The 27834-nt window shown below is 56.8% G+C and overlaps 2 protein-coding genes across 6 annotated transcripts; one reads left to right on the forward strand and one right to left on the reverse strand.

Moving 5' to 3' along the window:
• Positions 1–1864: 1864 nt before the first annotated feature.
• On the reverse strand, positions 1865–12290 carry LIN28A (lin-28 RNA binding posttranscriptional regulator A). Its single transcript, XM_085208657.1, has 4 exons — positions 12260–12290; positions 11373–11551; positions 3221–3405; positions 1865–2313 (listed from the first exon to the last, which is right to left on the reverse strand). The coding sequence occupies exons 1-4, from the start codon at positions 12288–12290 to the stop codon at positions 2100–2102; spliced, it is 609 nt and encodes a 202-aa protein (XP_085064783.1). The 3' UTR covers positions 1865–2099.
• Positions 12291–16999: 4709 nt separating this feature from the next.
• CRYBG2 (crystallin beta-gamma domain containing 2) lies at positions 17000–27454 on the forward strand. 5 transcript variants are annotated; one of them, XM_085209023.1, is made up of 19 exons: positions 17006–17376; positions 19762–22349; positions 22904–22948; positions 23028–23146; positions 23381–23537; positions 23613–23752; positions 23833–23959; positions 24036–24199; positions 24326–24452; positions 24563–24705; positions 24788–24914; positions 24996–25049; positions 25152–25264; positions 25374–25503; positions 25661–25800; positions 25883–26006; positions 26324–26482; positions 26826–26985; positions 27073–27454. In XM_085209023.1, exons 2-19 carry the CDS (start codon positions 19797–19799, stop codon positions 27159–27161), a joined length of 4671 nt encoding a protein of 1556 aa, XP_085065149.1. In that variant the 5' UTR covers positions 17006–17376; positions 19762–19796; the 3' UTR covers positions 27162–27454. The 5 variants fall into 5 exon arrangements, with proteins under 5 accessions (XP_085065150.1, XP_085065151.1, XP_085065149.1 ...); XM_085209022.1 differs by having other exon boundaries at positions 17007–17376; positions 22901–22948; XM_010723235.4 differs by having other exon boundaries at positions 17009–17376; positions 22901–22948; positions 25017–25049.
• The last annotated feature ends 380 nt before the right edge of the window (positions 27455–27834 follow it).

Raw genomic sequence — 27834 nt, forward strand, 5'->3', positions numbered from 1 at the left:
TCCCCACATTGGGACCGAAGCCCAGGGTTAGACACGTAGCCTGGTGTGCTCTATTGCATTTACCCCGTTCAGACAAAAGCAGTTTTCCTGAAATGGGTTAGTCTAAATCTCATCACTAGTCGAGAACTTGAGGTCCTTCCCCCACCCTCCCAAGAAGAGACCACCACCTCACCATAGGAACTACTGGAGCAGGGCAGGTTCAGCTGGGAGCTGCTCTCCAACCCCACAAGCCTCATGGCAGGGGTAGACTTGGGGCAGAAACAAACCCCGGAGGGATCATCAGGTGCAGTGATTGCTGCCGGTGAGGTTGAAGTAGATGCTCTCCATCTGGTCCAGCCTGCTCCACATCTAAACCTATATTCTAGTAAAGAACATCAGAAACCGTGCACATGTCCTGAGACACCAGCATGATAAGACCCCCTCACTGGGAAGGCTCCAGGCAGCCCCGGGCTGTGGAGTGTTGATGACCCAAAAGAAGGGATGCAGAGCATCCCGCAGCCATCCTGAGCCCTCGTCTGGGGAAAGCCAGGAAGGGAGCAGAGAGATAGAGCAGTTGCCCTCCTTGGCCATGAGTTGGGTCCACATTGGCACCAGGCCCCTAGTACCAGCAGGTCCCAGCCCGGGGACAAGTGAGGGCTCGGGACAATGCTCAGTCTCTCAGCACCCTCCTTGGCTGCTGTCAGCTCACACTGCATGCCCTGGGATCCCCATTCTGGCTTTTAGGTCACCATCCCCATGGCCTGCTGGGAGCCTGTGGGGCATCCCAGCCCGCAGGTGATGGGGAATCCAGCACAGAGTGGACAAAAGCATTCCCATGGGGCAGCAGGAAGGGGGCATGTAAACGGGAGAGAGAAATGGAGGACAGTCCTCAAAAACCACCGGGCTGGGAGAAAATCTGGAGTTGGGGAGCCAACATGGGCTCTAGCAGCTGTTCCCTGCCCTGCAGCACTGCCTGGCTTCTCCATCCCTGTGCATGGACTCACAGACCCAAATTCCTCCTTCGTCCAGTAGAGAAGGGAAAGATATTCTATTAATACAGTTAAAAAGGAAACAAAACCCAAACATACCAAAAAACACAACCAAAAAGCTCAACAACATGTCAGTCCACCTAGCAAACATCCAGTGAGGTAGATCTACACTTCCAATACAAACTTTGTCACATCTTTGTGCTGTTAGAAAAAACCCTCCTCTCCGTCCAGCACTGGGCTACAGAGGTATTTTATCCCTGAGATTGCTCGAATACCTGAGAATAAGTTGCAGGAATTACGTCCTTTCTCTTTCTCTCTTTTTTTTTTTTTCTTCTTTTCTTAAAGATTAAAATATACAAAAATACAAAAACTGAATATTTATATAAAAAAGGCAAAAAAAAAAAGCAAAAAAAAAAAGCAAAAACAAAAACAAAAAAACAAACCAAAGACAACAAACAAACCCAAAGATACGTCATTCACGCACATCCTAGTGCAGCTTTCACTTGGCATTGGCTTTGGCATGGTGGGGGCGTCTGGCCCCAGGAGAAGGGCTGTTGCTGGGGCCAATAAATAAAGACAAGGCTGGGGAGGGATGAGGGCAGCCGCTGTCACCTCGGGTCCCCGTTTTCATGTACCTATGGGAGGCTCAGCCCAGGGTCTGGTGCAGCATGGGCAGGAGGAGCAGCAGCAGTGTTTGTCCCACATGGCTTTGATCCACGCAGAAGGCTGAGCTCCACTGAGGCATGTGCTGCTCTGTGGGGTAAATATCAGCACATCCAGCCCAATTTCAGAGGTGAGGAGCTGTGGGGGCCATGAGGCCGGCCTGCGGGCATCCCCCCCAGCCCTGCCACTCTCGTCCCTCCCTGCTCCGGCCATGGGGCAGGGAGCAAGGAGCCACCTGAGCTGTGCCTCTCTGCTCCTCCTCCTAGCTTCCTGGAGAATTAAGATGAACATATTTATTTATTTATTTATTTTATCTGAGAGAGGTGCGTTGGATGCTCCCCCTCCTATTTTTGGAGCCATTCCAATTAAAGCTGGGCTTTAAGAAGAATAAGGTTCTGCCCTCGTCCTTCCCCATTTGCCTTGCCAAAGCCTCTCCATCCTGATGTTAGCCCTCCCTGCCGCCCACCATCATTCCCGGGTTTCGGGGGGCAGGGCCGAGCTGTGCATGTCCTCCTCCTCGCGGAAGTAGGCAGGCTTTCCCTGAGAGCTGGGGGACTGCTGAGCTTTGGCAGGGCAGTTGGCGACCATGTGGCTGATGCTCTGGCAGAAGTGGCATTTCTTGGGCTGCGGAGGCAGCTTGCACTCTTTGGCATGGTGGTCCAGCCCGCCGCAGTTGTAGCATCTGCGGGGGGAGGAGAGAGATTCGAGGAGGGGAAACAAAAGGAGAGGACTCACTGGGGCTGGAGATGGCCCTGGCTTTGCTTCCCGGTGGTTTTAGATCTGTCCCAGTGGTGCTGCTGGTACCCAGGAGATGGCAGCAAACCCACGTGCTGGAAACAAGCACATGGGGGTGAAACGGGGGGCTCACAGCCTTCTGGCACCACTGTGGTAATGGACCCTGGGTCTGTGGAACCTGCATCGCAGGTTACTCCATGGTACAAGCTGCCAGTGCTTGGTGCAACAGGAACAGGCAGAATCCAGTTTTCTAACTCACTGGGAAACCCAAAGTTGTGAGCATCGCTCTTTCCTTTCCTTATCCAGTTCCTTCCCAACCGATTGGAAGCCCCAAACATGGGGGTGCAGACGCAGCCCTGCTGGGGTGCACAGTCTCGCTGGGAAAATGAGGTGCAGCATCCCGGGCAGCAGGGCTGAGGGCCGGCCGAGAAGTGGCTCCAGGGCTCAGAGGCTCCTGTGGGAGCCGCTGCCAGGACGTCCAGTCATTTCCTCCCCACAAGCAAGGGTTTCTCTCAGAGAAAATTATCCCTGCCCAGCTCAGCCCAGTGTGGCTCCCACACACAAGGGGAGTGTCAGCCCGGGGTGTCCCCGACCTCTGCCCTCTTGCTTCTGCCTCTCTGCCCTTTCCCCACCAAGCTGCATCTGCCACTCATTAAGTGCTGGAGGAAGTGGCTTTCTCAGAGGAAGGGTCGCTGCCCACACCGTGCCCTGCAGCCCTTTGCCAAAACTGGGCAGGACAGGGCAACACGAGGGGTCCCTGACCACATAGCCCCCATCAAAGCCCAGCCCCAGGCAGTTCCTGGCACCCACAGGGCTCAGAGCAAGCCCTAGATCAGGCCCCATCTGCCCCTTACCGGTCTCCTTTCGATCTGCGTTTCTGCAGGCTCTTGCCCTTGGGTCTCCTTTCACTGCCAATGCAGAAGACGCCCCCTGGGCCGGTCACTCGAATGGACTCCAAACCTTTGGAGGATTTCTTGAAGGTGAATTCAACGGCTTCACCTTCCTTCAGGCTGCGGAAGCCCTCCATGTGCAGTTTGCTCTGAGGAGAAGAGGATGGCAGTCAGTGCTTGCACACCATGAGTCCCATCCCATGGTGCCAGGATGCTGATGTTCCTCCGCCATACTCAAGGGAGTGGGCATCAGGACCGAGCCTGACTGTGCACTTTTCATCTCTGCATTTGATAATGCAGAGATGAGATGCGCTCACTAACCCAACAAACAAGGAGCTCTGACCCTAATATCTGCAGGGTTTGCTGCAAAATGCTGGCTCTCCACACTGCAAACCAGCAGCCCCCTTCTCCCCTTCCAACCCTGCACTGCACCCTGCAAGCTCCCAAAGCTGCAGGCTGAGACCTCACAGGGACATTCAAAACTTCATTTTGAAAAGACAAAGGGATCTCAAGGCTTTGCACATGCACGTGCAGCCCTCCTCTCCTCCCCATTGAAAGTCAGAACAGGAGGGACATGGATGCACGACCAGAAGATTTCGCCCCAAACCACAGCTGAGCTGCAGAGGATGCAGCACGCTGGGGTAGGAATTGGGGCCCTCAGGGCAGTGTCCTCTGGTCCCTCCCCGCTGCACTCAGCAGAACAATAAGGAGCTTTTCTCTGGGGCCCAAAGGTTGCTATTGCCTGTTGTGACATAACACGGCTGTTCCCAAAAGCTAGTCTCCTCTGGCCTTAGCTCACCCCAACCCTGTGCTGCTTTTGCTTGAGCATCCTTAAAAAGCTGCTGAGCTGGATGCTGGAGCAGGGTAATCCTAAAGCTCCAGCCCTTTAAGTAGCCCAGCAATGAAGCTGCCATTTGGCTGTGGCTGCTGGGGGCATCCCCTGTCCCACTGGGATCACCGCACAGAGCAAGACTGAAAGAAAATCTGGGAGTTCAGAAGAACCCAGGATGGGAGGGGGTAGAAAAATCCACTCTGCTTTTATGAGACACATCCATTTCAGCAGAACAACATCACAGGGAGTGGAGATGCACCCAACATCTCCTGCTACCCATGCCATGAGCATCGCTGCTGGACAAGCTCCACCACATCCCAAACATAGATTTGAGCAGAGGTTTTGCTCTGTTTTGTTAGTGGAAGTCTGACGAGCGTAAGCAAAGAGTTAAGAGGGATTTGCTGTCAGAGGGAGGAGCAGCTCTGTGTCGCTGGGCTGGGATTCCTGGCAGAGTTCAGCACTGACACGCGGCCGTAGGACCCTGCTTTTATGAATGGAGCATCTCCCATTCATGGGCTGCAAGTTCTGTCACGTGGCCACCCACGCTTCTCACAGGGATGCAACACGGGCATGCTGCCCGGCAAGGGCAGCCACACCACTTCCCTCTTCCTTTTCCACTTCACTCCCAGATCTGCCCAGGACCCACATGGGGACACCCACAGGAAAGCAGAGAGGGAGGAAATTGAGTTGTTGCTGTTTAGGAGTGATTTTTCTCAGTGCAATCTTGCAGGACGTGCATGCATCTGTGAGCGCACAGAGGAAGTGGAAATGCAATGGGGTTTAAGGAACTGCCCCTTTTCCTGCTGTTTTTTCCCTGCTTCCTCTCCCAAACCTCCCATGGGGCTTTCTCCACACCAGTCCCTACCACCACATCCTGGAGTCTGGCTCAGGGTGGGACAAACCCCACGGGCAGTGCCATATTACCTACATCTGCTCACCCATGGGGATTGGGGGACCCTCCAAATGGAACCACCTTTTCTGTTGAGAGCCTCTGTTGCCAAAAACAGTGCCAAAACCCACACCACAGGGCCTGCCACCAAGCAGCCCTCTGGTAAGCTCAGTGTAACCATAAACATGGCTACTTAGTCCCAGCTCAGCTTCCCCCGGGCTGTTCATCATGGTGAGGATGCTGAGCATCACCAGGTTTATGACATGGTTTATCAGCCATGGTGGTGATGAGCTGATGGTTGGCTAGATGATCTTAGTGATCCTTGCCAACCTTAATGATTCTGAGGTGCTGGGCATCATCATCCAGAGGTTGCTGAGTACCACCTAAGCAGGAGACTTGTTCAGGGCATGGAGGAGCTGAACTCTGCTTGGTGACACTGGAGGCACTGCTGGAAGCTGAGGGACACGAGGCAGCTGCCTGTGCAGACCTCCATCTCCCGCAGAGATCTCCATTGGGGTGTTTACAGCCCAGCTGTGTTTACACTGCCAGCAACCAAATCTCACAAGCACTCTGCTCCATGCAATGGGGCAAAGCTGCACTGTGGCAGGGGGGACCCTGGCACCATTCTCTGGGTCCCACTCCTCACTGATGATCATGATCTCCTTCTTCCCCCATCTCTCTCCCCAGCGTTGCTGCATTTTGGCTGATGAGGAAGAGGAGGACTGGAGCCAAAGCTGCCGCAACATGATGGGGAAGCTATTTATTTTCCAGCAGTGGGTGAGGATGACAACAGCCTCCTCAGCCCCGGGCCCCCTCCGCCAAAAGGCCAAAGGAAACGCCCTCTCCCCGGGGAAGGAGGGGGGCAGCGGCCATGGCACCCCAGCTCTCCCCCCCGCTGCGGCCTTTTGAAGTGAGCTGCGAGTGGCTGGTGGTCCCTGCGCATCCCCCTGCCCCCTTCCCAAAACACACACATTGCTGGCATTCCTCTGTTATCAGATAGGTAATCAAACTGCAGCCCATTGAATTAGCTGCATACCTCCTGCATCTGAAAGGAAGGGGCCCAGAGCCCCTGTCCCACACCACACACAAAGCAGGAGCCTTCCCAGGCCTCCACACCCCCTCCTCCCCAAAAAATAAAGAGAGGAAGGGGGGCCCAGAGTGAGCTGGGGATGCTGGCGAGGGGGAGTGTAGGGGAGGGCCTGGGCTGGGAGCCACCGGGGCTGGCCAGCAAGAACAAAGGGCTGGCCGCGCTCACGCCGGCCAAATTCCAGGAGTTCCAGGCCACGGCGGGGGGAGGAAGGGTGGCCAGCATGGACACGGCCCCACTGACCCTCTTCGCTGGCTATGGGGCTGGCAGCCCCTCTGCTGTGCTGTGGTTGCCCCCCTGAGCTCCACTGTGCCCCATGCACTGGCATGGTGCCGAGAGGCCAGGGTTTGGGGTCTGGGGTTGGTCTTGGGGAGGTGGTTTTGGTGGGGAGGGTGTTGAGTGACCCCCAGTTCTCAAACACAAAGCATTTGTAGTAAAACTGTGTTTTGAAGCATAGTACTGATGGGGTTCTGCTTATAGTCAGTAGGGTTCAGAGTTAACCAGTAGGACAAGGAGCAGCAGCAGCACCAACACTGCCTGCCCCCACTCCCTGCGGTGCCAGGCAGCCCCACTGTGGGCCCTCCACCCATCCCAAACCCCACCACCGCTATTTAACGCAGACAAAGCCTCCACACAAGAGCAGCTGAGCACTGCCCACTGCCCCAGTGCACCCCGCACCCCAATTCTGCCCATTTCCCCTTCCCCACCTGCACCTCCCACCTCCTCTTCTCATCCCACAAACCCTCTCTGTCCCTTTGGGGTTGGAGCATCCCAAACCCAACATTGCTCCCCAGGCAGTGGCAGAGGCTCTGTGGCAGCCCCAGTTTTGCCCCCACTCTGCTGGGCACTGGAGGGGCTCAGCCGGCCCCAGGGTCACCATTGTCCCCGCGGCCTCCCCAGCGTGACACAAGGGGACGTTTATTCCAGCCAGCCCCGGCCACTCAATCAAATCATCTTTGTGTCCAGAGGGGCCTCGGGCGGAGCAGCCACTGCACCTCGCCCTTATCTGTGCGGGAATTGCTTTGCTTTAAACTGAAATCTCTGGGCAAACAAGCCTGGTGGGATGCTGCAGTAGGAGCAGCTCTGGTGCTGAGCTGGCCTGGGCAATTGGGGCAGCCTGTGTTTACCCAGTTTGGGTTTGGCAGAGAGCAGATCCTTCCTCACTCCTGTGCCAGGGGGAGCAGAGGGGTTGCGCTCACCCACCTTGGGGTAATGCTTGCCCAGTCCGGGCTGGCACAGCAGTGATTTCTGTCTGGAATTTCCTCTTCCCAAATTCCACAGCAAATCTTTTTCTGGTGCTGCAGCTTTGGGGCAGAGCAGGGAGCGTCTGCAGCCCAGCGCTGGTGCCAACACTGGGTAATTGCTGAGCCTGGAAAGAAAGGATGCTACAGGGATGGGGGAACCCAGCATAGTGAGCACCAAAACATCACTGGGGCTTTCCAGGCTCTGTATTCCTGCCCAATTTCCTCAAAGTAAATCCGAAATAAATCAATTTTCTTGTCAAAGTAATCAGGCATTCTTTTCATTTTCCACCATAGGCAAGTGAAATTAAATACTAGGTTAATTTGGGGTAAAACAACACATTTGATAAGGTTCTTTAACAGTCACCTGCCCTAAACCCACATTTCCACTCTGTTTTACCAGCCCCAGGTTGCCAAACCTATGCGCTTCCCATGTGCAGGGAGGGGGCAGCAGCAGTGGCCATGCAGACGCTAATTAGGATCAGCTGCTGCATATTAATTTCATACTCCCATATTGGAACATGTCCGGGAGCGCAGTACCTTCCCTCAGTCTCCATTCAGGTTATTTTTAGGAGTAAATAAATGTGGGGTGGGTTCAGAAATGGTGGAGCTGGGGGTGGCCAGGGATGGAGCTCAGAGAATGGGAGAAATCCCATTCATTTGAACCATTTTCTCTCGCAGACCATGTAAGGGTTTTTTTCTCTCCCAGCCGTCACCCTGGGGGCTCGAGAGCAGCGGATGGGGGAAGGGAGGTGCCTACAGCCATCAGTTAATCTTTAGACAGAGACAGGAGGCTTTTTTTTGTGTGTGTGCATCTTGAGGGAGGTTTCAGGGCTGGGATAAAGCCGCTCTCTTTCACGATTTGCCATCAGACAGACACGGCATTCCCAACAATTCCCATTCCCAGAACGCAGCAGTGCATTTTGTGATGTAATTTTATCCCTGCACTTATTTAAAAATAAAAATAAAATAATAATAGCAACAAAAACAAAAGGATTACTCACTCCTCCCCTCCCCTCAAAAGCAGAGAGGCCAAAGTGCATCTCTGCCCCATGGAGCCCTTCTGAGGGAAGTGCTCTGTCCCGCAGCTCCATCCTGCACCCGCGGAAGCATCGCACACCAGACTGGAAAACAGATTTTTATGCCCCCCTGACCTCAAAGGCATCGCTGCTCCGATGTGCTGCCTCTTCCCTTTCCCATGGGGCTGCATCCTGCCCCATAGCTCAGCCCTGCAAAGGCAGAACCCCTCACTCCAGGGGGAAGCCTCCTGTGTGTGCCTTTGCAGAACTCTGGGATGGGGCTGCCCTCCAACACGTGTTTTTCTTAAAACCTCCCATCATGCTTACTTCCCATCAGCATCAGTCCTGGCTGTGCTCAGGGGCACGGCACCAGCCCAGGGAGCCCTCACGGAACCTACAGCAGAAGGGTGACCGATGTGCCCCTCTGTCCTGTTCCCCACAGCCCTTGGTGGGGATGGAGCCACATGCCCACTGCAGGACCCTTGGGGCCAATGACACCTGGGGAACCAAGCCCCCTGCCTGGGCAGGACACGATGGCCACGTCCTGGTCACATCTCTGGTATGGCCACTTGGGACCATGTCACCAAGATGTCAAAAAATGAACCCTTGCAGCACCCCTGAGTCCCAGCTGCACCCAGCAACTCTCCATGCCAAAAATCATGAAAAGGAGAAAACTACCAAACGTTCTCACTTTTATCTAGGATTTCAGCTTGTTAGGTTGGATAAATACTCTGAGACACAGAGATGAGATGCAGAACGGCTGGGAGCAGCCCCATCCCCTCTGCTCTCAGCCAGGGCTGTAGGGCAGTGCTTGCTCTACTGCAGGCATTGAGCTCTGGGGATGCTGGAATGGGGCACTCAGATTTCCCCTCTCATCCCAGCACCGTTGCAAGCGCAGGACCACAGCCCCCAAATGAATCCATCTCCAGTGTCCAGGGGAGGCATTTTAACCCAAATGCCTCATTTTGAGCTCACAATGAGAGGGAAAGGCAGCCCTGGAGGAGCCCTGTTAGTCTCCTGTCCTGCCGAGATTTTAATCTCTTTGTGATCAGATAAAGGGGGAGAGAGATGGAGACGCGCTCCCTGCAGAGCAGGGCCATTCAGACCTGGTTCCTGTAATAAAGTGATTTAATAGATCTAAAGAGGCCAATTCCCTTCTTTTTCCCACAATTACTTCCTGTGGGTCATCATTCACATATGTAAATGAAGAGGGGAGGACTCTGGGGGGGCTCTGGTTGTTGTACCCCAATGATTGGGTGGGTGCCGGGTGCAGCACCCTGATCCCATACTGTCTTTTGCCCTTTAGGGTCTGACCTGCTCTCCCTGGGTGCTCAGCAGGGTCGAGGCGATGCTGGCAATGCCCTGCAGTGGGACAGTCCCAGTTGGCTTCACTGCGGGAAAGCAGTGACTTTACACCAAAAGCAAATGGAGTGGCAATGGAAACACTGCATCAACCCCAAACGGCCTTACTGCTGGTGGCTGCGTGTGCCAGGAGCATCCTGGCTCTGCTGCATATGTCTGGGCAGTGAGAATCATGCACCCACTCTGGGCTCCCCAGTGCCACCCTGTATCCTAAACTGCCCAGTGCTCGCTGCCTTCTAAGCACACCAAACCCTGCTCTGGTCTCTGTGACCCCAACAAATGGGGAGTGCCAGGAGGACACCCCACTCATCCTCTTTTCCTACAGGAATGTGAGCAAGAGCAATCAGGAAACCAGACTGTCTGGCGGCAATAAAGCCTGGGGAGAGGGACAGGAGGGAGGCTCCCCCCCCACTGACACAGCGCTAATATGCAAAGACCCATTTGCTGCTCCTGGGAAGAACCCAGAGCTCGGCTTTCTCCAGCAGGTTTGGAGACCTCAGCCTGAAATTCAACAGCGCTTCTGCATAGTGGCTTCTACAAAGAAGGGGTTCGGTTCTCCCCTATTCCTCTTTTTGCCAAAGGAGGGCTGGGAGTTCCTCAGGACCCATCACCAGCACCACTCTGTTCCCATCCTGCGCCCGATCAAATGCACAAAACCACCCGAGTTTGCTCCAAAGACATTGTTATCCCCTGTGTTCCCATACTGCTTCCCATCCCCGACAGTTTCTTCTATCCCTGGAGGAGCAGGAGCCCAGGTTCAGTGCACAGCCCCATTGCCAAGCACCCAGCACCGAACCCGTATCTCCCTCCCAGCACTGCCCACATGGCCCCCATTCAGGCTCCATCCCAGTCCCATTTCCCCAACTCCTGCACATGGTCCCCACTGGGGCTGGATCCATTCTCCACCACTAAAGTGACTTTGAGCAGCCACAGCCCCAAAGCTGCAGTTTTCCTGGGTGCAGGACACCAGTGTGATGCACGTGGGTCAAACCCAGACACAAAACCACAGTTATGGTATGGAATCCATAGGGGCACGTGCGTGATCCTGCGTGCTTTGTGCCATGCCGGATGAAGTGCAGCCCTAGCCCACTGACTGCACATTGCAGCAGGACTTTGTCCCCCAAAACGCAGCAGAGGGACCGAGTGCATGTCATCATGTTATGGGTGGTTTTGTTTCCCCAATTCCCAGAGTTGAGCTCACGTGGGCTCACGTGGACTGAACCCCCACCCATTGAGGATGAGTTCGGGAAAGCCCCATCCTGCATCCCTGTGTGGGGCATCGAGCACCCTGTACCTGGCAGTGGGGGAAATGCAGCTCTTTCCCCTTTCCCTCCACGGGGTGAGCAGCATCCCTGCTCCACTGTGCCTTATGTACCCCTTTTTCCACCGAACAGGCACCTGCTTCTCTGCATCCAGTTCTCCAGAGAGCTCCCCATGAACCGCGATGAGAAAATTAAACGATCCCTAGGATCAGTTTATGAGGTCGCTCCCTGGAGAGCAATCCAAGGGCTGCACTGCACTTCTCAGCCCTCCTCTCCCGAACGTGGGGGGTCCCATCACCCCCAGGACACCAATTTGGGATGGCAGTAGCGACGGTCCCCACTGTGCTGGCGGCACAGTGATCCTCAGGGCAGCATGCTGAAGCTGCACCCCAGCAACTCCAGCCCCAAACCCGCCGCAGCATACCTGGTGCACGAAGACATCGACGGGTGAGTCCAGCGTCGCGCCGCCCTTGGCGGTCATGGAGAGGAAGCCGAAGCCCATGCGGACGTTGAACCACTTACAGATGCCGGAGCCATGCAGGGGTTGGGACTCATTCTCGGCTTTGGGTGAATCTCCGGCTGGCTCCTCGCCCGGCTTCGCACCTGGGGAGAGAGCCAGCGAGCACCTGAGTGGGGCTGAGGGGGTCCCATACCCCGCCGCCCCCCAGGGAAGGAACGGAAAGAGACCGAGGTTGGGTCCTGCTTGATGGGAAAGGCAAAATAATGACCGCCGTGACTCAAACGCGGCGATCTGCTGAGCCCGCACGTGTGTGCGTGTGGGACCGCTGTGCGGCCGGGGGTGGGAGCGCTGGGGCCGTTCTCCAGCCTGAAGTGTTTAGGCAAAAAAAAAAAAAATTAAAAAAAAGAAAAAAAAAAAAAAGGAATTAAAAAAAAATCAAAAGAAAGCAGCCCAAAATACATCGCTAAAAACAAACAAACAAAACAAAAAACAAAGACGGAGGATTAAAAAAAAAAAAGAAAAAGGAAAAGATATTGGGAAAAAAAAATCCGAAAAGAACAAAAACGGAAAAATTCCCCTAAAACACTGACCCGACCCTCCTACCCCAGCACACCGTGCTGCGATGAGGATTCCCTGCACCACCAGGAGCTCTGCTCCCCACTGACCCCAACCCGACAGCCCTGAGCTCCTGCGCTCAGCCCGGGGCTGGGCTGGAAAAAAATCCCCCCACGCCGGGCCCGGGGCACAGCGGGGCACAGCGGGGCTGGGGGGTCCCAGACCCCCGTCGGACTCTGCCGCCGTTATTAATAATCGCGGAGCCGAGGAGGGCTGCGACAATAATATAACTTAACCTGCAAACTGCTGGTTGGAAACAGACCCCATCCCGACACTCGCTTGCAAATTCCGAGTTGTGGCTGTTACCGCCTCCTCCTCCCTCCTCCTCCTCGGCCAGCTTTGAGGGTATCAGCCCAAAAAAAAAAAAAAAAAAAAAAAGCAACAAAAAAGCCCGGCTTAGACCCCGACAGGAGGGAGCCGGGAGAGGTTTGACTCCATCTTCACTCCAACAATAGGGGTGGGAGGGAGCGGGAGGGTTTTTTCAAAGGCTCCCAAATTCTCTCAGACAATAGCGGCCCCCGCTGCCCCCCCACCCCCACCCCCAACCCAGGCCGGGACCCACCCGCGGGGCTGGGGGGCGCCGGGCCCCGCTCCGCCATCCCGCCCCCACGTGATCCTAATTAACCCCCCCTTCCCCCCCCGCTAATAGCGACACATTCCGGGAGGGATTTGGGTGGGGGGCGGTGTGACCCCCCCCACTTAGGGGCGAGGCCACCTGTCAAGAGGAAGACACGGGGAAGAGATGGGACCCCCCCACACACCGATACCCGGACCTCGAGGGGTTCCCCACGCCGTTTCGCCACCTGCGAGCCGCCCGGGTCGCGCGTGGGGCTGGGCTTTGGGGGGGCACTGAGGGAAAGCGAGCGCTTTGTGGGGACTCCGCGACCTTCCCGCAGCCTCATCCCAATTGCTGCACGCGGGATCACCCCGAAACCCCGACTTCGTCCCAGCTCCCCCCCACCCATGCGTGGCTGTGGGGAGAGCGGGCCGGGGTCGGGCGGGACAAAGGGCCGAGTGACCGCAGCTCCATTTCCGGCGGGAGGACACTGCCCGCGGCCTCCCCGCCCCGCGGGGGCACAGCGCCTCCCGCAGCCTCCGCGGCCCCGCGCGGTGCGGGCAGCGCGTGGGCTGCCCCAGCTTCTGTGACCTTTCTCAACCACCCCCCTCCCCCCCGGACGCTTCCACGGGAGGTCGATGTGGCATCGTCCACGCCGAGAGCCGCCTGCCCACGCGGGACTCCGAACTGCGTGGCCCCACTGCGTGGGGAAGGGGCAGCGTGCGGGGGTTGGGCATACGGAAAGTCGCGGGGCGTCCATTGAGGGGAGGGGAGGCTTTGGGTCCCCGAGGCGAATCCCGCGTGGGGATCCCGCGTGGGGGGCGCCGCTGGGCCGGGCGCTATGGAGCTGTCCGTGGTGCTGAAGCGCGCACTGTCCAGGGTTCTGCGCGACGATTGCCTTCTTCCTCCTCCTCCTCCTCCTCCTCCTCCTGCTCCTCTTCCTCGTTCTCTTTCTCCTTCTCTTCCTCTTACCCTTTTCTCGCCCCGCTCACCGCCAGACCCCTCCAATCCCGGGAGTTCCACGTAGCCCCATCGCTGCTGAGCTCTTTTGGTTTTAGGGGATGGAGGAAGAAGAGGAGGAAGAGGAGGTTGGTTTTCCTCTCTGCAAACGAGAGCAGGGAGGTGGGTGAACTGGGCCTTGGTGGTTGTGAGGACATAGCCCTGGTGCCCGCAGCCAGTTGAGCCTCGATGACCTCATGCAGCGGGGATGGGCAGAGCAGGAGGTACTGCTACCAGCACGCAGTGGTGTTAATAATGCAGTGATGCTCATAGGTTGTCCATCATCTTTACACCTATGACAACGGGGATAGACGTGGTGGGAGGAATCCACACTAACAAGTCTCTTATCCCAACACCACTCTTAAGTCAAGTCCTCAGAGACAATGAGCAATCTACTGTAGTAGCAGATAAGAGTCTGGCTGGATGCTCTTCCTCCCTCCCACTATGGCAACAGAGAGGACAGACGGAGAGTCCTTCTATTCCTTCGCCATGTGCCATCATAAGCGACCAAGCTCCTTGTCCCTCCCCTGCTCCTTGGGGACCTCTTTGTGCCACTTCCATTCCCGCTTCCCACCAACACGCAGCTGTCTGGGTGTTTGCTCTGTTCCCCATTCCCTGCTCCTGGGATCGCCGCTCCGGGACGGTCCAAGGGAGCGGCAGCGTTTGGCACCCTCTCCTGGCCAATCTGAGGCAGCTCGCTTTGATTCTCATTTTCCTTTGCAGAATAATTTGGATAGGGATGTGGAGTGAGAAAATAAAAATAAAAAATTGGAATACTCTTTCTTGTCACTCCTTTCCTCCCCTGCTTCCTGCCGACACCATTACTTAACATTCCCCAGTTTTTGCCCATCCTTGGTGACTGAACAATTACACGACCTCGAGCACAGCACCTCCAGGCAGTGTCCCACTGGGATCTGTCCCATCCTCCCATCCACCCCCTGTCCTGGCGACTTCTTTCCGTGTGTGGCGTATTTGTTTTTGGGGCCTGTTGAATGGCACATGTGAACGGGAAAGGGACTCCTTCCTGTTCTTTCAGAGCCAGTCGCTGTGCCCGGCTCCGCTTCAAGGGAATAGCTAGCAAAGCGTCCGCTTTCACAAATAATGGCTTCATTAGATTGAAAGAAGTGGACAGTGACCTCTCTGAAATGGACTTTCTGACCCCTGCTGACCTCTGGCCCCGGCTCTGACAGACGGTAAATCTTCCCCTATGCACACGGCTGGGGTGAGGGACAGCAGTGCCTGACCAAGTGCCAGGCACCACTGTGCCACCTAGCCCACTGGGTCCCAGCCCCACAGGATGAAGCCTGAGGGCTGTGTGAAATCAGTTGTATGGGTCAGGTTGATGGCTGGCCTCAATGGCTGTCTCTGTGGTGTCACTTCCCAGCATTGGCAGCACTGATGTGTGAATGATCAGAAAGGTACAGAGCCCGCTTTGGGGTGAATCAAGCTGCCCCCCTGCCCATCCCATTGGGCTTAGCCCTCCTGGCTGCACATACAGAGCCTACTGCCACTTCTCTCCCCATCAGCAGAGCCCCAGTTGGGTGCTGACAACCATTGTGTGGCCAATTCACCCCAATTCTTCCAGTCTTCTGTTGGGGAAACTGAGGGACATCAGGGATCCCAAAGCTGGTGCTTGCCACCATGGCATGGTCCCCAACCACCCTGGTGCCACCCACCTCCCTCCTCCCAACATTGTGCACGTGCTGCTGACCTTTGGCTACGAAGCAATCAATAACAGAGGTTGTGATGCTGCTCCTCCCCCTTGGCCAGTGCCCCTAATGAGCTCCACTGTGATTGAGGGGCTCTCAGGTATCTCCCATTGGTGGGGACACGAGGATGTATCAACTGGCTCAATGCACAGGTGTGCTCCCAGGGATGCCCTACAAGGGAATCCCAGCACTCCAAAAGCACTCCCTTGGCATCAGTATAGTTTGATGGAAGGGTGAGCAGTGCTTGCTCAGGGTGTGCCATGGTGCCACACTTCCCTACTTTTTGTGTAGGATGGGAGGGGCACAGAGTTATGCTACCAGAGTGAGGGGTCCTGCCCAGGTCCATGGACTCCACTTTGCACCCCAGCTCCCTTTGATAAAAGCCCCAGGGCAGCTCTGATCGATTGGCTGCAGAGCAGGGATTGATCAGGATTTCAGCCCCATGCATATTCCTGCTCTCTGATAAAGGGAAATCAATAGTTGAAAGAGATTGTCCTCTGATGCAGCCCCTCCAGAGGCAGCAGCCTCCAGCAGGCCAGAGAAAGCCCTGTCCTTGCCTCCTAAATGGCAAAAGGGGTTCTCCTTCTTTTTCTTCTTCTTCTTCTTCTTCTTCTCTTCCTCCCCTCCTCCAGGTGCTACCCCACAGCCCACTCACAGCCCATCGCCTCTAAGCCCCATGGCTGCTGCAGTCTCTGCCCTACACTCAGCCCCTTCATTAGTGCTGAGAGCTGGAAACTCACTGCAGATGTGGCTGGGCTTTAGGTCAGCCCAGATGGCCACTCTTTCTTCACCTTCTCGTATCCCTTTTCCAGCTGTGCCTCAGCTTCCTTACCTGCGAAATGTGACTCATGCCCGGGCTTTTCTCCTGCAGCAGGGGGGGACAGGAGGAGCTGTGTCCCCGTGGCACTGTGGTGGTGGCACAGTACAAGCTCAGGGCTGCTTTCATTTCTCACACCCTGAGCTCGCACTGTGCCACCACCACAGTGCCACGGGGACACAGCTCCTCCTGTCCCCCCCTGCTGCAGAGCTGGGGAAGGCAGCTGGCATTATTCCTGTGGTTTTATTCAGTAAAAATTCCTTCCTTTGTAACAGTGCTGCCCTTATTCCAGGGCCCTGTTTGCTCTCCAAATACCGGCGCTGATCTCCTCCAGAAGCTCCAGTGCAGCACCAACCTTTGCTCCCAAAATCTCCTGTGCTGGAGACCCCATCCCAGACTCCACGGTGTGGCTTTCCCAGGGATTTCACAACCCTGCAATAGGGACAAGCAGGACAGAGTCCATCTCGAACCGGCAAAGTGTCAGCAGGTGGAGGACAGCAGAACTGTGAGCTCCTCAGATCCCACCCTGAAACTACTGGCTGAGGTGCAGGGTGCCCCAACGTCCCCAGGATGGTAGCTGTGTGCACTGAGCCAGCAGTGACTCGTGGGGCGACGGCCCGGGATGAGGCTGGGAGCCGATGGCAGGACGAGGAGCCAGGGCCGGTGCCCCGAGCTTTTCTAGGACAGTGCACTCCCCCCCGGGCCATGTCTCCTGTAGTGGCCCAAGGCCACCGCGATCACTTCTCTGTCCCCCTGGGGGGCAGCGGAGTGCTTATGGCACAGGGATGATGGATGACCATGGTGATCACCCTGTCCCTTTGTGTGCCACGTGCTTTGAGTCCTGGCAACGAATTCAGCTGTGACCATAGCCCCGGGACACCCGGTATCACTGGGGACGGACCCGGTGGTGGGAGGAGGCGGCGGATGGGACAAAGGTCCCACCAAGGTGGCCCGGCAGGGCTCTGGGGGCCTCATCAACCCAGGCGGGCCGGTCCCCCAACCGGCGCTGCTGAGTCTCAGGAAATGGAGGAGCCGGGTTGCTGGGGAACCAGCCCGACCGGCTCCCCGGCTGTCAGCACCTGAGGAATGCCAAACCTCCGCTCGCCAGGGCTGGGTGCTCACCGAGGGCTGGGTGTTCGCCTGGTGACTCTGCCGGTCCGCCCAGCCGCGGCGTGCCGGTGCAGGGAGCAGCACCCCGAGCCCTGCGCAGTGCCTTCGGTGCGGTCGGTCAGTGCGGTGCCCACCCGGCGCGGCGGGACCCTCGGGCGGCAGGTACGTGGGGTGTGGGTTGGGGCTGTGGATGCTGTGGGGGCCAGGAGCTGTAGGGCACCTGCTGCCACTCGGAGCCGTGCTCAGATCCAAGTGCCGGTGCTGCCGTTTGGTCCCCCTGAGCTGATGTCGGCACGGGTTGGGTCGCAGAGCCCGTTTCTGCCACTCGGCTTCAACTCCTTCAGGCTTTTAACCCTATTCCCAACCCAAAGCACATCCTCACGCCCATTGAGGACAAAGAAGTGCTCACCCACCCCCAGTTGCCTTGTGGCTAGCAGATAGCAGGGTCCCTGCCCACCCACATTCCCTCCTCTCTGCAGGGCGTGTGCCTGTGGAAGCACCGGGTAACAAAAAGGGAAATGGAAATTGCCCTGCCCTAATTATTAGTCCTGATCTGTGCAGCAGCCACTCAAACCAAATTCTTGATTTTCCTGGAGGCAGCGGGTCCGCTCTCACCTGCAGACATTGGGAACATCCCAGTGTGTCTGCAGGGCCAGATTTCCCCATGGCCACCAGCTCAAAGCTGGCCACAGGTTGCTGCCACCCAGCCCTTGGTCTCTTCGTTACATTGCAGGCATCTTAATTGGGTTCCAGGAGCCCTGATCAGGCTACTGAGAGACCCTTCTGAATAGCAGGAGCCAACAATTAGCTGAGCAGGTTTGCTTGGGTGGGACAGGTGATTAATTGCTGTGCCAGGTGCCCATTGCAACAATACAGCTGGGTTTCATTGCAGCGTGTCCCAGCATGTAGGAACGGCCACATCCTCACCTGCCTCTATCTGGGGTGCTGGTGCCAGGCAGGGCTGCAGAGCATGGAGGTGGTGTGCCCTCTGTACCCCCAGCACACGCTGGGTGCCAGAACCAGCTGTGGCCCTATGGATTCAGCAGTGGCTCTGTGGATCCAGATGTAGCTTTGCTGATGCAGATGCATGCCCCTGCCTGAGCTCTTCCTACATCCAGTCCTGCTTGCTATCCCAGACATGGTCTCATAGCGTACTGCAAAATGACACCAACCCTTCCTATATAGACCAGAAAGACCTGCCGGGCTGGGGTGTGTGGCAGGCGGGCAGGATCCAATGTTCCTATGCCATCACTGAAATATTCTTGTGGAGGGCAGAGCAGATGTGATGGGGTTTGGAGGGGTCTAGCCCCGGGTGAACCCCAAAATGGGAAGCGTCCAGTGCTGACTCAGGGATGGGGGAAGTGGCCCCATGGGAGAAATCCATTTCTCATCATGAGGAATCAGCCCATGGAGGGCCTTCCCCATCCCCAGCCAAGAAAGTGCTAAATTTTACCACTCTTTGGGCCATACCCAAGTGCTAACCCCTCCTGCTGTCCCTGCAGCCCATATACAGCTGGTGTTTGGGTTGGGGACACCGAACAGCCCCTAATTGAGAGATGCTGAGATGCTGAGATGCTGCCACGCTTCCGGCTCATTCACCCACAGCTGCTTTGTCAGCTGCTTTCCATATCCCAAACACAGCAATAAAACCATTCTGGGGCAGTCAGACAGCCCTGCATGGCGTCACTCTGCCAGTCGCGGCCTCAGGGTGCCCATGTCCTCCCCGGCAGCATCCAGCACTGCCCAGCATGGGGACACGGCACAGGGTGCTTGGTGCCTGCTCTGATCAGGGTGCAAGCAGCGGGTAATTAACGCAGCTCATTTTCTTGTGCCAATGGGGCCTCATATGTGGATGGAGCAATCCCATCTTTGCTGAGCAATAATTGCCATGATCAAGGGAAGATGCTGCTGGCCCCAACCTCCTGCAAAACCCCTGGGTGTTATGGCACAGCCCCACTGAGGCCCTTTCACCTCATGGAGCTGCTTCCCTGTTATTTTTTGGGCTTGTTTGTTTGCTGTCTTTGCTGACTCGGTGCAGTCCTGCGCCCTCCTGACTCATCCTGCAGCTCGGGGCAGAGCACAGCACAGCCAGATCCTGCCCAGGTGGTGTGGCAGAGCGCTGGGACGTGCAGACATTGCATGGCATTGCATTTTGTTGCATTGCAGTTTGTTGCACTGCGTTTCATTTCAATGCATTGCATTGCATGTCATTGCATTTCTTACATTTCATGCAGTTGTATTGCATTTTGTTGCATTTCGTTGCATTGTGCTGCATGTTGTGTCATGTCATTGCATTGCATTTCATGTTGTGTTGTTGCATAGCATTGAATTTTATTTCATTGTAATGAAGGGATGGTGGTACCCCGGGTCATGCATGGGTGAGCATCCCAAGAGGGGCTCTAAGGAGACACAAAGGAGCACACACATCTGTGTGCTTGAGACCCCCCAGAATGTTCTAAGGGACCATGGAGGGGAGGACCATCCTAAGGGATGGGCTCAAGGTTTGGGGTCTCAGCTCAGCTGGATTCCCGGTGCCTCTCTCTGCAGCTCCACCAGCCCTGCTGCGTGGTGGCAGGGCCCGCATGGATCTGCCGTTCCAGCACAGTGAGGCGAAGGGCTTCGTCTCCAGTGCCGAGCTGAGCATGAAGCAAACAGCAGCACCCGGACCTGAGAGCCGATCCCGATTCCAGAAAGTCTCGCTGGTGTCACGACGGCTGGAGCACACGGCAGGAGGGGGGGGGCGGGATGGCAGCCCCTCCCGCGTCTCCCTGCTGCTGCAGGCCTGGGAGAGGGAGATTGTGGAGAAGACGGCGTCGGGGCCGAGCGCGGTGACGCAGCACAGCTGTTCGTCCTCTGTCAGCATCCTGAAGGACTTGGCAGCGCACGGCCCCATTTTCTCACAGGTCTTCTCGCCACGGCGGCGGGAGGAGAAGCGGGAGGATGACACAGTGCCTGCGCCCAGAGATGTCCCCGTGCACCGCGAGAGCTACATGCATGGCGTGCTGCTCCCCACCGCGCCCCGCTGCCAGCGCTCAACCCGTGACCCCAAGCCCAGGGCCAGGCATGTCACTGTGCTGCGGGAGGGCAGGGAGGCAGAGGAGGGCAGGAAAACCCAAAATGGAGCGTGCAAAGCCATCACTGTGCCCTCATCGCATCAGAGAGGCTGTAAGCCAGATGGTGGTGGCATCACCAAGATTACAGCACGTGGCAGAAGCTCATTGAGCACCCTGGATACCAGGGAATCCTCCAGGGAGAAATGTTCAAAGCCAGATGAATCCATGACCAATGCAATGCCAAGAGGCAGAGACAAACCCCAGGACCTGCAAACCAGTACAACCAGTGCCCAGTGTCCTCTGACAGATCGGTCTGGAGCGGGAGAAGGAGGTGCAGTGCATAGGGATGGCTCTATTTCAGCCATACAGCCTAGGACAGAGAGCTCTGAGGAAGCTGGTGGCATCTCCAAAAACATCTCCAAGGGAGCAAGCAATGGACCTGAGCTGTTATGTGGAGCACGAGCATCTCCAAAAGATACAGAAGTTGTGATGAAGGAGGGTGAGATGGTGAAGAATCATGATGGTGTGGCCCAGGATACACAGAGCATTCCCGAGCCTCCTATGGAGAGCACTGCAGGACTCCAACCTGAGAGCACTGCAAAGCCCCAGCCTGAGAGTGTCCCAAAGCGTCAACCTGAGAGCATCCCAAAACCCCAACCTGATAGTGTCCCCAAATGCCAACTTGATAGTGTCCCACAATCTCAACCTGAGAGTGTCCCAGAACTTCAACCTGAGGGTGTCCCAAAACCGCAAAGTGAGAGTATCTTAAAGCCTCAACCTGAGAGTGTCCCAAAATCTCAACCTCAGAGTGTCCCAAAACCCCAACATGAGAGCATCCCCAAACCTCAACCTAAGAGTGTCCCAAAACCTCAACCTGAGATTGTCCCCAAACCCCAACCTCAGAGCACCCCAAAACCTCAACCTGAGAATGTCCCAAAACTTAAATCTGAGGGTGTCCCTAAACCCCAACCTGAGAGCACCCCAAAATCTCAACCTGAGAGTGTCCCAAAACCCCAACATGAGAGCATCCCCAAACCCCAACCTCAGAGCACCCCAAAACCTCAACCTGAGAATGTCCCAAAACTTAAATCTGAGGGTGTCCCTAAACCCCAACCTGAGAGCACCCCAAAATCTCAACCTGAGAGTGTCCCAAAACCCCAACATGAGAGCATCCCCAAACCCCAACCTCAGAGCACCCCAAAACCTCAACCTGAGAATGTCCCAAAACTTAAATCTGAGGGTGTCCCTAAACCCCAACCTGAGAGCACCCCAAACCCTCAACCTGAGAGTGTCTCCAAACCTCAATCCAAGAGCATCTCAAAGCCCCAAATTGAGTGCATCCCGGAGACCTCCCATGAGTCCCCAGCTCCAGCATCAGAGAGTCCCCCAGATGCATCTGAGGAGGATCCTGAGCTGGTGGTGGACATGGAGATCTTTGTGGACACGCTGCGCAACATGGAGCCCTCAGAGATACGAAAGGCACCCAAGGTTCCACGCCAGCCCCGGCCCTCAGTGCTGGGTCGCTGCACAGCACTGCCACCCATCCACGAGGACTGCGTGGCCCCACGCACCCACATCTCACTGCCTGTTGCCCTGCAGGAGCTGCTGGCATGGGGAAGGGGGGGACAACGAGCTGAGACCCCCCCAGAGGGCACTGAGAGCCATGATGAGGAGGAGGAGATCGAGAACCCCTACCTGAGCCCTGGGGAGAAGGCACTGAGGAAAGCTCAGAATGGCAATGGGGAGCTGGGTTCACTCCTGGGGGGGCCAATGCAGGGCAGGGCCACGGGTGAGCACAGTATTTTGTTCCGAGGAAATGTCCTCAAAGGCATGGCACTGCTCTCTGACTTCCTGGAGCACCGTGCAGCTGCAGCAGATGAGGCCAAGCCCTACTCACGCCTGGATAACAGCATGCTTTACAGCCGCTTCGTGTCCTCTGCCAGCACCCACAATGGGGTCTCCAATGGTATGGGTGCTAGTGACCACCCCAGCACTGAGCTGGAAGCACTGAGTCATGACCACAGTCCTCCTGTTCCTGAAGAGCCAGAGAGTGCCGGAACCCCATACCCCACCGACATCCCGGTGAGTGTGGCCCTGGAGCAGTGCCTGAGGGTGCTGGGGCACTTAGGGGGTGTCAGATCTGAACCTCCTGATCATCTTCCCCTGCTTCCAGCCTACAGATGGTGCGTTGTATTAGGGGAAGCTGTGCTGCATAACTGCCAGTACAATGGGACGGTGCTGCGATGGGTGATGGGAGGGTACCAGCATAGGCAGTGAGAGAGGGTACTGGGATGGGAAGGTGTTGAGCTGGAGATGGGAGGGTTCTGGGATGGGTGATGGGAAGGTATCAGAATGAGCACTACGAGGCTACTAGTGTAGGTAATGAGAGGGTACTGGGATGGGCAGGTGTAGGACTGGGGATAGGAGGGTGCGGGGATGAGTGAAGAGGGCAGGGGCTGGGCAGAGGCTGTTCCAGGCAGTGCAGGAATGCTTGAGGTGTGGCTGCTCGGGGCAGTGGGAGGGATTTGCTGGCTGTAGACGCGAGGCTTTGGCTACTGCTCTGTTGGGCTGAGGCAATGGCTGGTGCGGCTGATGTCCTTCTGCACTCTTCATGTGTCCTCGGGTGCGCACAGCAGGATGACAAGGAGGGCTCTGTGAAGATAAACACCAGACCCGGAAAGGTATGGGGCATGGGGCCGGGGCTGGGCAGGGCTGGCCATGGGGCCACGGTGCTGAGCATTCTGCTGTCACCCCAACCAGATCATCCTCTTCTCTGAGGCCGGCTTCGCAGGGCACAGACGGGAGATTTGGGGTGATGTCCCCGATGCTACATCTTGGGAGCTGTCACACAAAATCTCCATCAGGGTCATCCGTGGCGGGTAGGGACCATGCAGGGACACGGCTGGGGGCAGTTGGGGAGGAGGCTGTGTCACAACCCATGTTCAGTGGTCACCATTCTGCCACGGGCAATGGTTATGGCCATGAGCCAGTACTGTGGTGACAGGATGTCCCCACCCAACCCATGCTGCTGGAGGCTCCGTATGGCCATGTCCCGCACTCTGCCATTAGGCAGAGACTGGTAAGCATGGCAATGGGCATTTCCCTGATGGCAGGTGGGTGATGTATGAGAAACCACGGTTCCATGGGCGCAAATGTGTGCTGGCAGAGGGGGATGTGGAGATTGATAACCCCTGGATAGTGTATGGACAGAGCGATGAGCCACGTGGCAGTCGGCCCTTCCGTATCGGCTCCTTCAAGAGGGTGGTGAAGGTGAGCAGCTGGAAAATGGGGTGCAGAGCCCTCCCAAATTCAGCAACCCTTCATTCTGTGCTCTCCCCACACCAGGATTACCGCACGCCTGAGATCAGCCTGTTTGCTGAGGAAAATGGAGAAGGTGCCAGGCTGCAGTTCAGTGACTCGGCTGAGGATACCCGTGTGCAGGGGCAGTCACTCACTGCTTCCTCCATCATTGTGCACTCGGGACTGTGAGCAGGACAGGGAGTGGGGTGCTGCTGGCATGGGATGCTCCCAGCCACCAACGAGCATTTGGGTATTTCCTCCCTAGGTGGCTGGTTTACTCCAAGCCCTTCTTTGATGATGACCCCTATGTCCTGGAGCCAGGCGGGTACCCCAACCTGAAGGCCTGGGGAGCAAAGGATCCATCCATCTGCTCCATGCATCCCATCAGGCTGGTAAGCAATGGCTGTTGGAGCACTGGGGCTGTATTTTGTGTGAGCACATCACTCTGCCTCTACTTCCATTTCCCAGGGTTGCCCGGTGGTGGAGCGTCCTGGCGAGCCGCAGGTGCTGATCTATGAGGACACGGCCTTCCAGGGACACAGCTTCATCATCAGCCGGGATGTCTACAACCTGAAGCGCCTGCCTGAACTGCCGCTGCCCACTGTGGGCTCAATGCGTGTCCTGGGTGGCTGGTGAGCAGTGGGGTCACCCACAGGAGAGGGCTTGGGGGCTGCGGGACAGCAGTGAGGTGGCACATATCAGAGACGCTCGGCTGGGAGGATCTCAGTGCTCGTCTGATCTCAGTGTCCTGCACACAGCTGGGTTGGCTATGAGAAGGAGGGCTTCCGTGGCCACCAGTACTTGTTGGAGGAAGGAGAGTACCAGGACTGGCGGCAGTGGGGTGGCTACGGCAAGGAGCTGATGTCCTTACGGCTCATACGGACGGTGAGGGCATTGGACCATCCCACGTGCCATGAGGTCATGTATTATGGAGAGCAGCCATTCTCCAATCCCTTCCCCACAACAAACTGAGGGCTCGGGATTTGTCCCTGCAGGATTTCTCTGACCCGGCGCTGGTGCTCTTCGAGGCCATGGACTTTGAGGAGGGTCCCAGCGTGGAGCTGAGTGAGGCACTGCCCGACACGCAGCTGGCCGGCTATGGCACCATCACACAGTCCATCCATGTGCTGAGTGGTGTGTGAGTATGGAACATGGGACACAGGGACAGAAGGGACATAGGGATGGCCAAACCTGAGCCTGAGCTTGCACCCCCTTGGCAGGTGGGTGGCCTACGAGGGCCCCAACTTTTCGGGTGAGCAATACATCTTGGAGAAGGGAGTGTATCGCAACTTTGAGGACTGGGGGGCCACCAACTGCCGCATTGCCTCAGCACAGCCCATCCTGCAGGTGGGTGTGCATGGACCCCCAGAATCTGGATCCCCCCTGCACACCCATGGGTGCCTCATGGTTGGGTGAGCTGGCAACCAGTCCCACTCTGTTTGCTTGCAGGTTAGGGAACACAACCTGCACTTCGTCTCCAAGGTATGGAGGGAGACACACTGATCTTGGTGTCACCACTCTTTGTGGGATGGTGACAGTGCTGCTTTGCCTGCCTCACTGAGTCCCTCCATGCCCCCTCCCCAGATTCTGCTCTTCTCGGAGCCTGACTTCCTGGGGGAACACCTTGCCTTTGAGGACGAGCAGAGTGCCCTGCCCGACAACTTTGTGCCCCGCTCCTGCAGGGTTCGTGGGGGCAGGTAGGGCACTGGGGTCTCAATGGCGGGGAATAGAATGGGGAGTCCTGGGAGACACTCACCCCCAATGATGGCTGCATCAGCTCAAACATGCTCCTCTGCTCCCTGCCAGCTGGATCCTGTTTGACAGCCAGGCCTTCACTGGGGAGCAGCATGTGCTGTCCGAGGGTGAGTACCCCACGTTGGGTGCCATGGGCTGCCTCTCCTCCACCATCATCTGCTCCTTGAAGAAGGTCCCAGTGGTGAGTGTCCATCCAACATTGCTGGGGCAGAAGCCCTCAGGAGCCTCCTTGTTTCCTGCAGCATTTGTTTTCCAGCCCCAGAGCCCATCCATACACGTGGGTGCTGGCTTTCCCCAGCTTTCTCCCTTTACACCTTCATCTTTGCCCCCTCCTGCAGTTCTTCTCGGAGCCCTCCATCTTCCTGCATGGCCTGGAGTGTTTCGAGGGGAAGGAGATCGAGCTGAACAATGAAGTGCGGAGTCTCCAGGCAGAGGGTTTCAACAACCACGTGCTGTCAGTGCGTGTCAAAGGTGGCATGTAAGTGAGCCCAGCCCTAGTGTTCCCATCCCAGCTGGATGCCTGCCCACTGAGGCTGACCGCACTCTGCCCGTCTCTGCAGCTGGGTGCTGTGTGAGCATGGTGACTTCCGAGGCCGCCAGTGGCTGCTGGAGTGCACTGAAATCACCAACTGGCTGACCTACAGTGGGCTGCAGCACGTGGGGTCCCTTTACCCCATCCGCCAGGTGAGCACCCAGGGAGCCCCAAACCAGCCCTGGTGCAATGGGGCTGGGGAAAGCGGCACGCTGCTGCCAGTGCTCACCCATGAAAAGTGCCGCCAACCTACCTCGGCTCCATGCTCCTCCCTGCAATTTGTCGTGGCGAAATGCACCCCACGGGCAAGCACCTTGCACAATGCCTTGGCAGCACAGCATGGCGAGCCATGCTGTGCCAGCTGTGAAATGAACCAGGGCCACAGCCATCACCCTGGCGCTGAGACATGCACAATGTGATTCTTGGGTGCTGCAGAGATCCTGAGCAAAAAGAGCTTCTCTCCTTCCAGAGGCGGATCTATTTCCGCATCAGGAGCAAGGAGCTGCAGCTCTACCTGTCTGTCCCTGATGACGTGGAGGACATGAAAGCAGGGCGCGTGGTGGTCTCCAGCCTGAGCGAGCAGAGCAGCTCCGTCTGGTACTACGAGGATGGGCTGCTCAAAAACCAGGTCAGGGCTGCAGATTGGAGATGGAGGGGACCTGGGAATGCCCCAGACAGATCTTTTAGGGCTTGCACCTGTTTTTTCCCAGTATAACCTCAGCCTCGTCACCAAAGCCCATTGATTCTCCCTTCTTCTGGTCTCTCCTGGAGACATGAATGCATTTCTGCCACACTGGAGGATTTTATCACCTTGATCATGCCCGCCTTTCATTGTTTTCCTGCCTTCCCCATGTTCCGCCCCAGAACCAGATGCTTTTGACATGAAACCTCCAAACCCAAAGCCCCTGAGCCTCACCAGGTGGAGGCAATGGAGGGGATGGGGCTGATGTGTCCACCACCTCCCACCGCAGGTTGCCCCTGCCATGAGCCTGCAGGTCATCGGGCCAGCTGGGAAGGGAGCAAAGGCCGTGCTGTGGTCTGAAACCCGGATGCCACGTCAGGCCTGGAGCATCAATTCTCAGGGACAGATTCACAGCCAGATGTTTGAGGATATGATTCTCGATGTAAAAGGTAAAGCTGTGGTGCCAGCACAGGGACTGCTGTCCCAGGGACCCCATAGAAATGGGGTGTCAGATGGGGCCACTCTCCTCTTTGCAGGTGGCCGATCATATGACCGGGACCATGCCATCATTTGGGAGGTGGCTGAAGAACGCCCCACACAGATCTGGGAGATACAGGTGCTATGAGCAGGGAGCACGTGGCCCTGGTGCCAGCAAGTGTCACAGGGAAGGACAGGAACACCCTGAAGTGGTGGGAGCTGCCTCCTGCCCTGCTGCCTGGCAGCTGCTGCCGTGAAGGATGCCACGAGCACCTCCATTGCCCACCTCCCTCCTGGAGCACCACAGACACACGTGCTGCTGACTGCTGTGGGACGCACTGAGTGCAGCGCAGCAGAGCCTCTTCCCAACACTATTCCCCTCTCTGAACTGTATTTATGTACGTGTGTAAGATATGGCCCCACTCGAGGGGGCCAGCCCTGCCTGGGTCTGCTCTCCTTGTCCTCCTTGCTGAGTTGTGTGGTGCTCCTCACAGCACAGGACCCAATCCTGCTCTCCAGATGGGAGCTCAGTGCCTTCTAGTGTCCGAGCGCTGTGAGCAACATCTGAGCCCTTGGTTCTGAAAAGCAAGGTGCGCTTCTGAGATGGCAGTCTGTCTGGCTCTGGACACTGCTGTAAGGGCAGGGGGCTCTGAGTCCCTTGTTCCTGAGTGCAGCAGGATGAGATGCCGTGGGGATGTGTCCTGGCACTGCCAGACTGGGCTGGGCTGTACCAAAGGGATGGAGAACAACACGGCAGAGCATTCAGGCCTTTCAGATGGAGGGTGTTTAACCAGGGAAGCCCTGCTGTGGAGAAACATGAA

Source organism: Meleagris gallopavo, chromosome 25, assembly GCF_905368555.1.
Source record: "Meleagris gallopavo chromosome 25, MGAL_WU_HG_1.1, whole genome shotgun sequence".
In the NCBI taxonomy this organism is placed as follows: domain Eukaryota; kingdom Metazoa; phylum Chordata; class Aves; order Galliformes; family Phasianidae; genus Meleagris; species Meleagris gallopavo.

Coding starts and splice junctions, on each gene's coding strand:
- LIN28A (XM_085208657.1), bottom strand. CDS start 12,290: ATGGGGTCTGTTTCCAACCAGCAGTTTGCAG. Junction 11,552..12,259: donor TTCCAACCAGCAGTTTGCAG/GTTAAGTTATAT, acceptor CTCTCTCCCCAG/GTGCGAAGCCGGGCGAGGAG. Junction 3,406..11,372: donor TCGATGTCTTCGTGCACCAG/GTATGCTGCGGC, acceptor TCTTCTCCTCAG/AGCAAACTGCACATGGAGGG.
- CRYBG2 (XM_085209022.1), top strand. CDS start 19,797: ATGGATCTGCCGTTCCAGCACAGTGAGGCGAAGGGCTTCGTCTCCAGT. Junction 24,200..24,325: donor ATGCGTGTCCTGGGTGGCTG/GTGAGCAGTGGG, acceptor TCCTGCACACAG/CTGGGTTGGCTATGAGAAGG. Junction 24,915..24,995: donor CAGCACAGCCCATCCTGCAG/GTGGGTGTGCAT, acceptor GCTGGCAACCAG/TCCCACTCTGTTTGCTTGCA.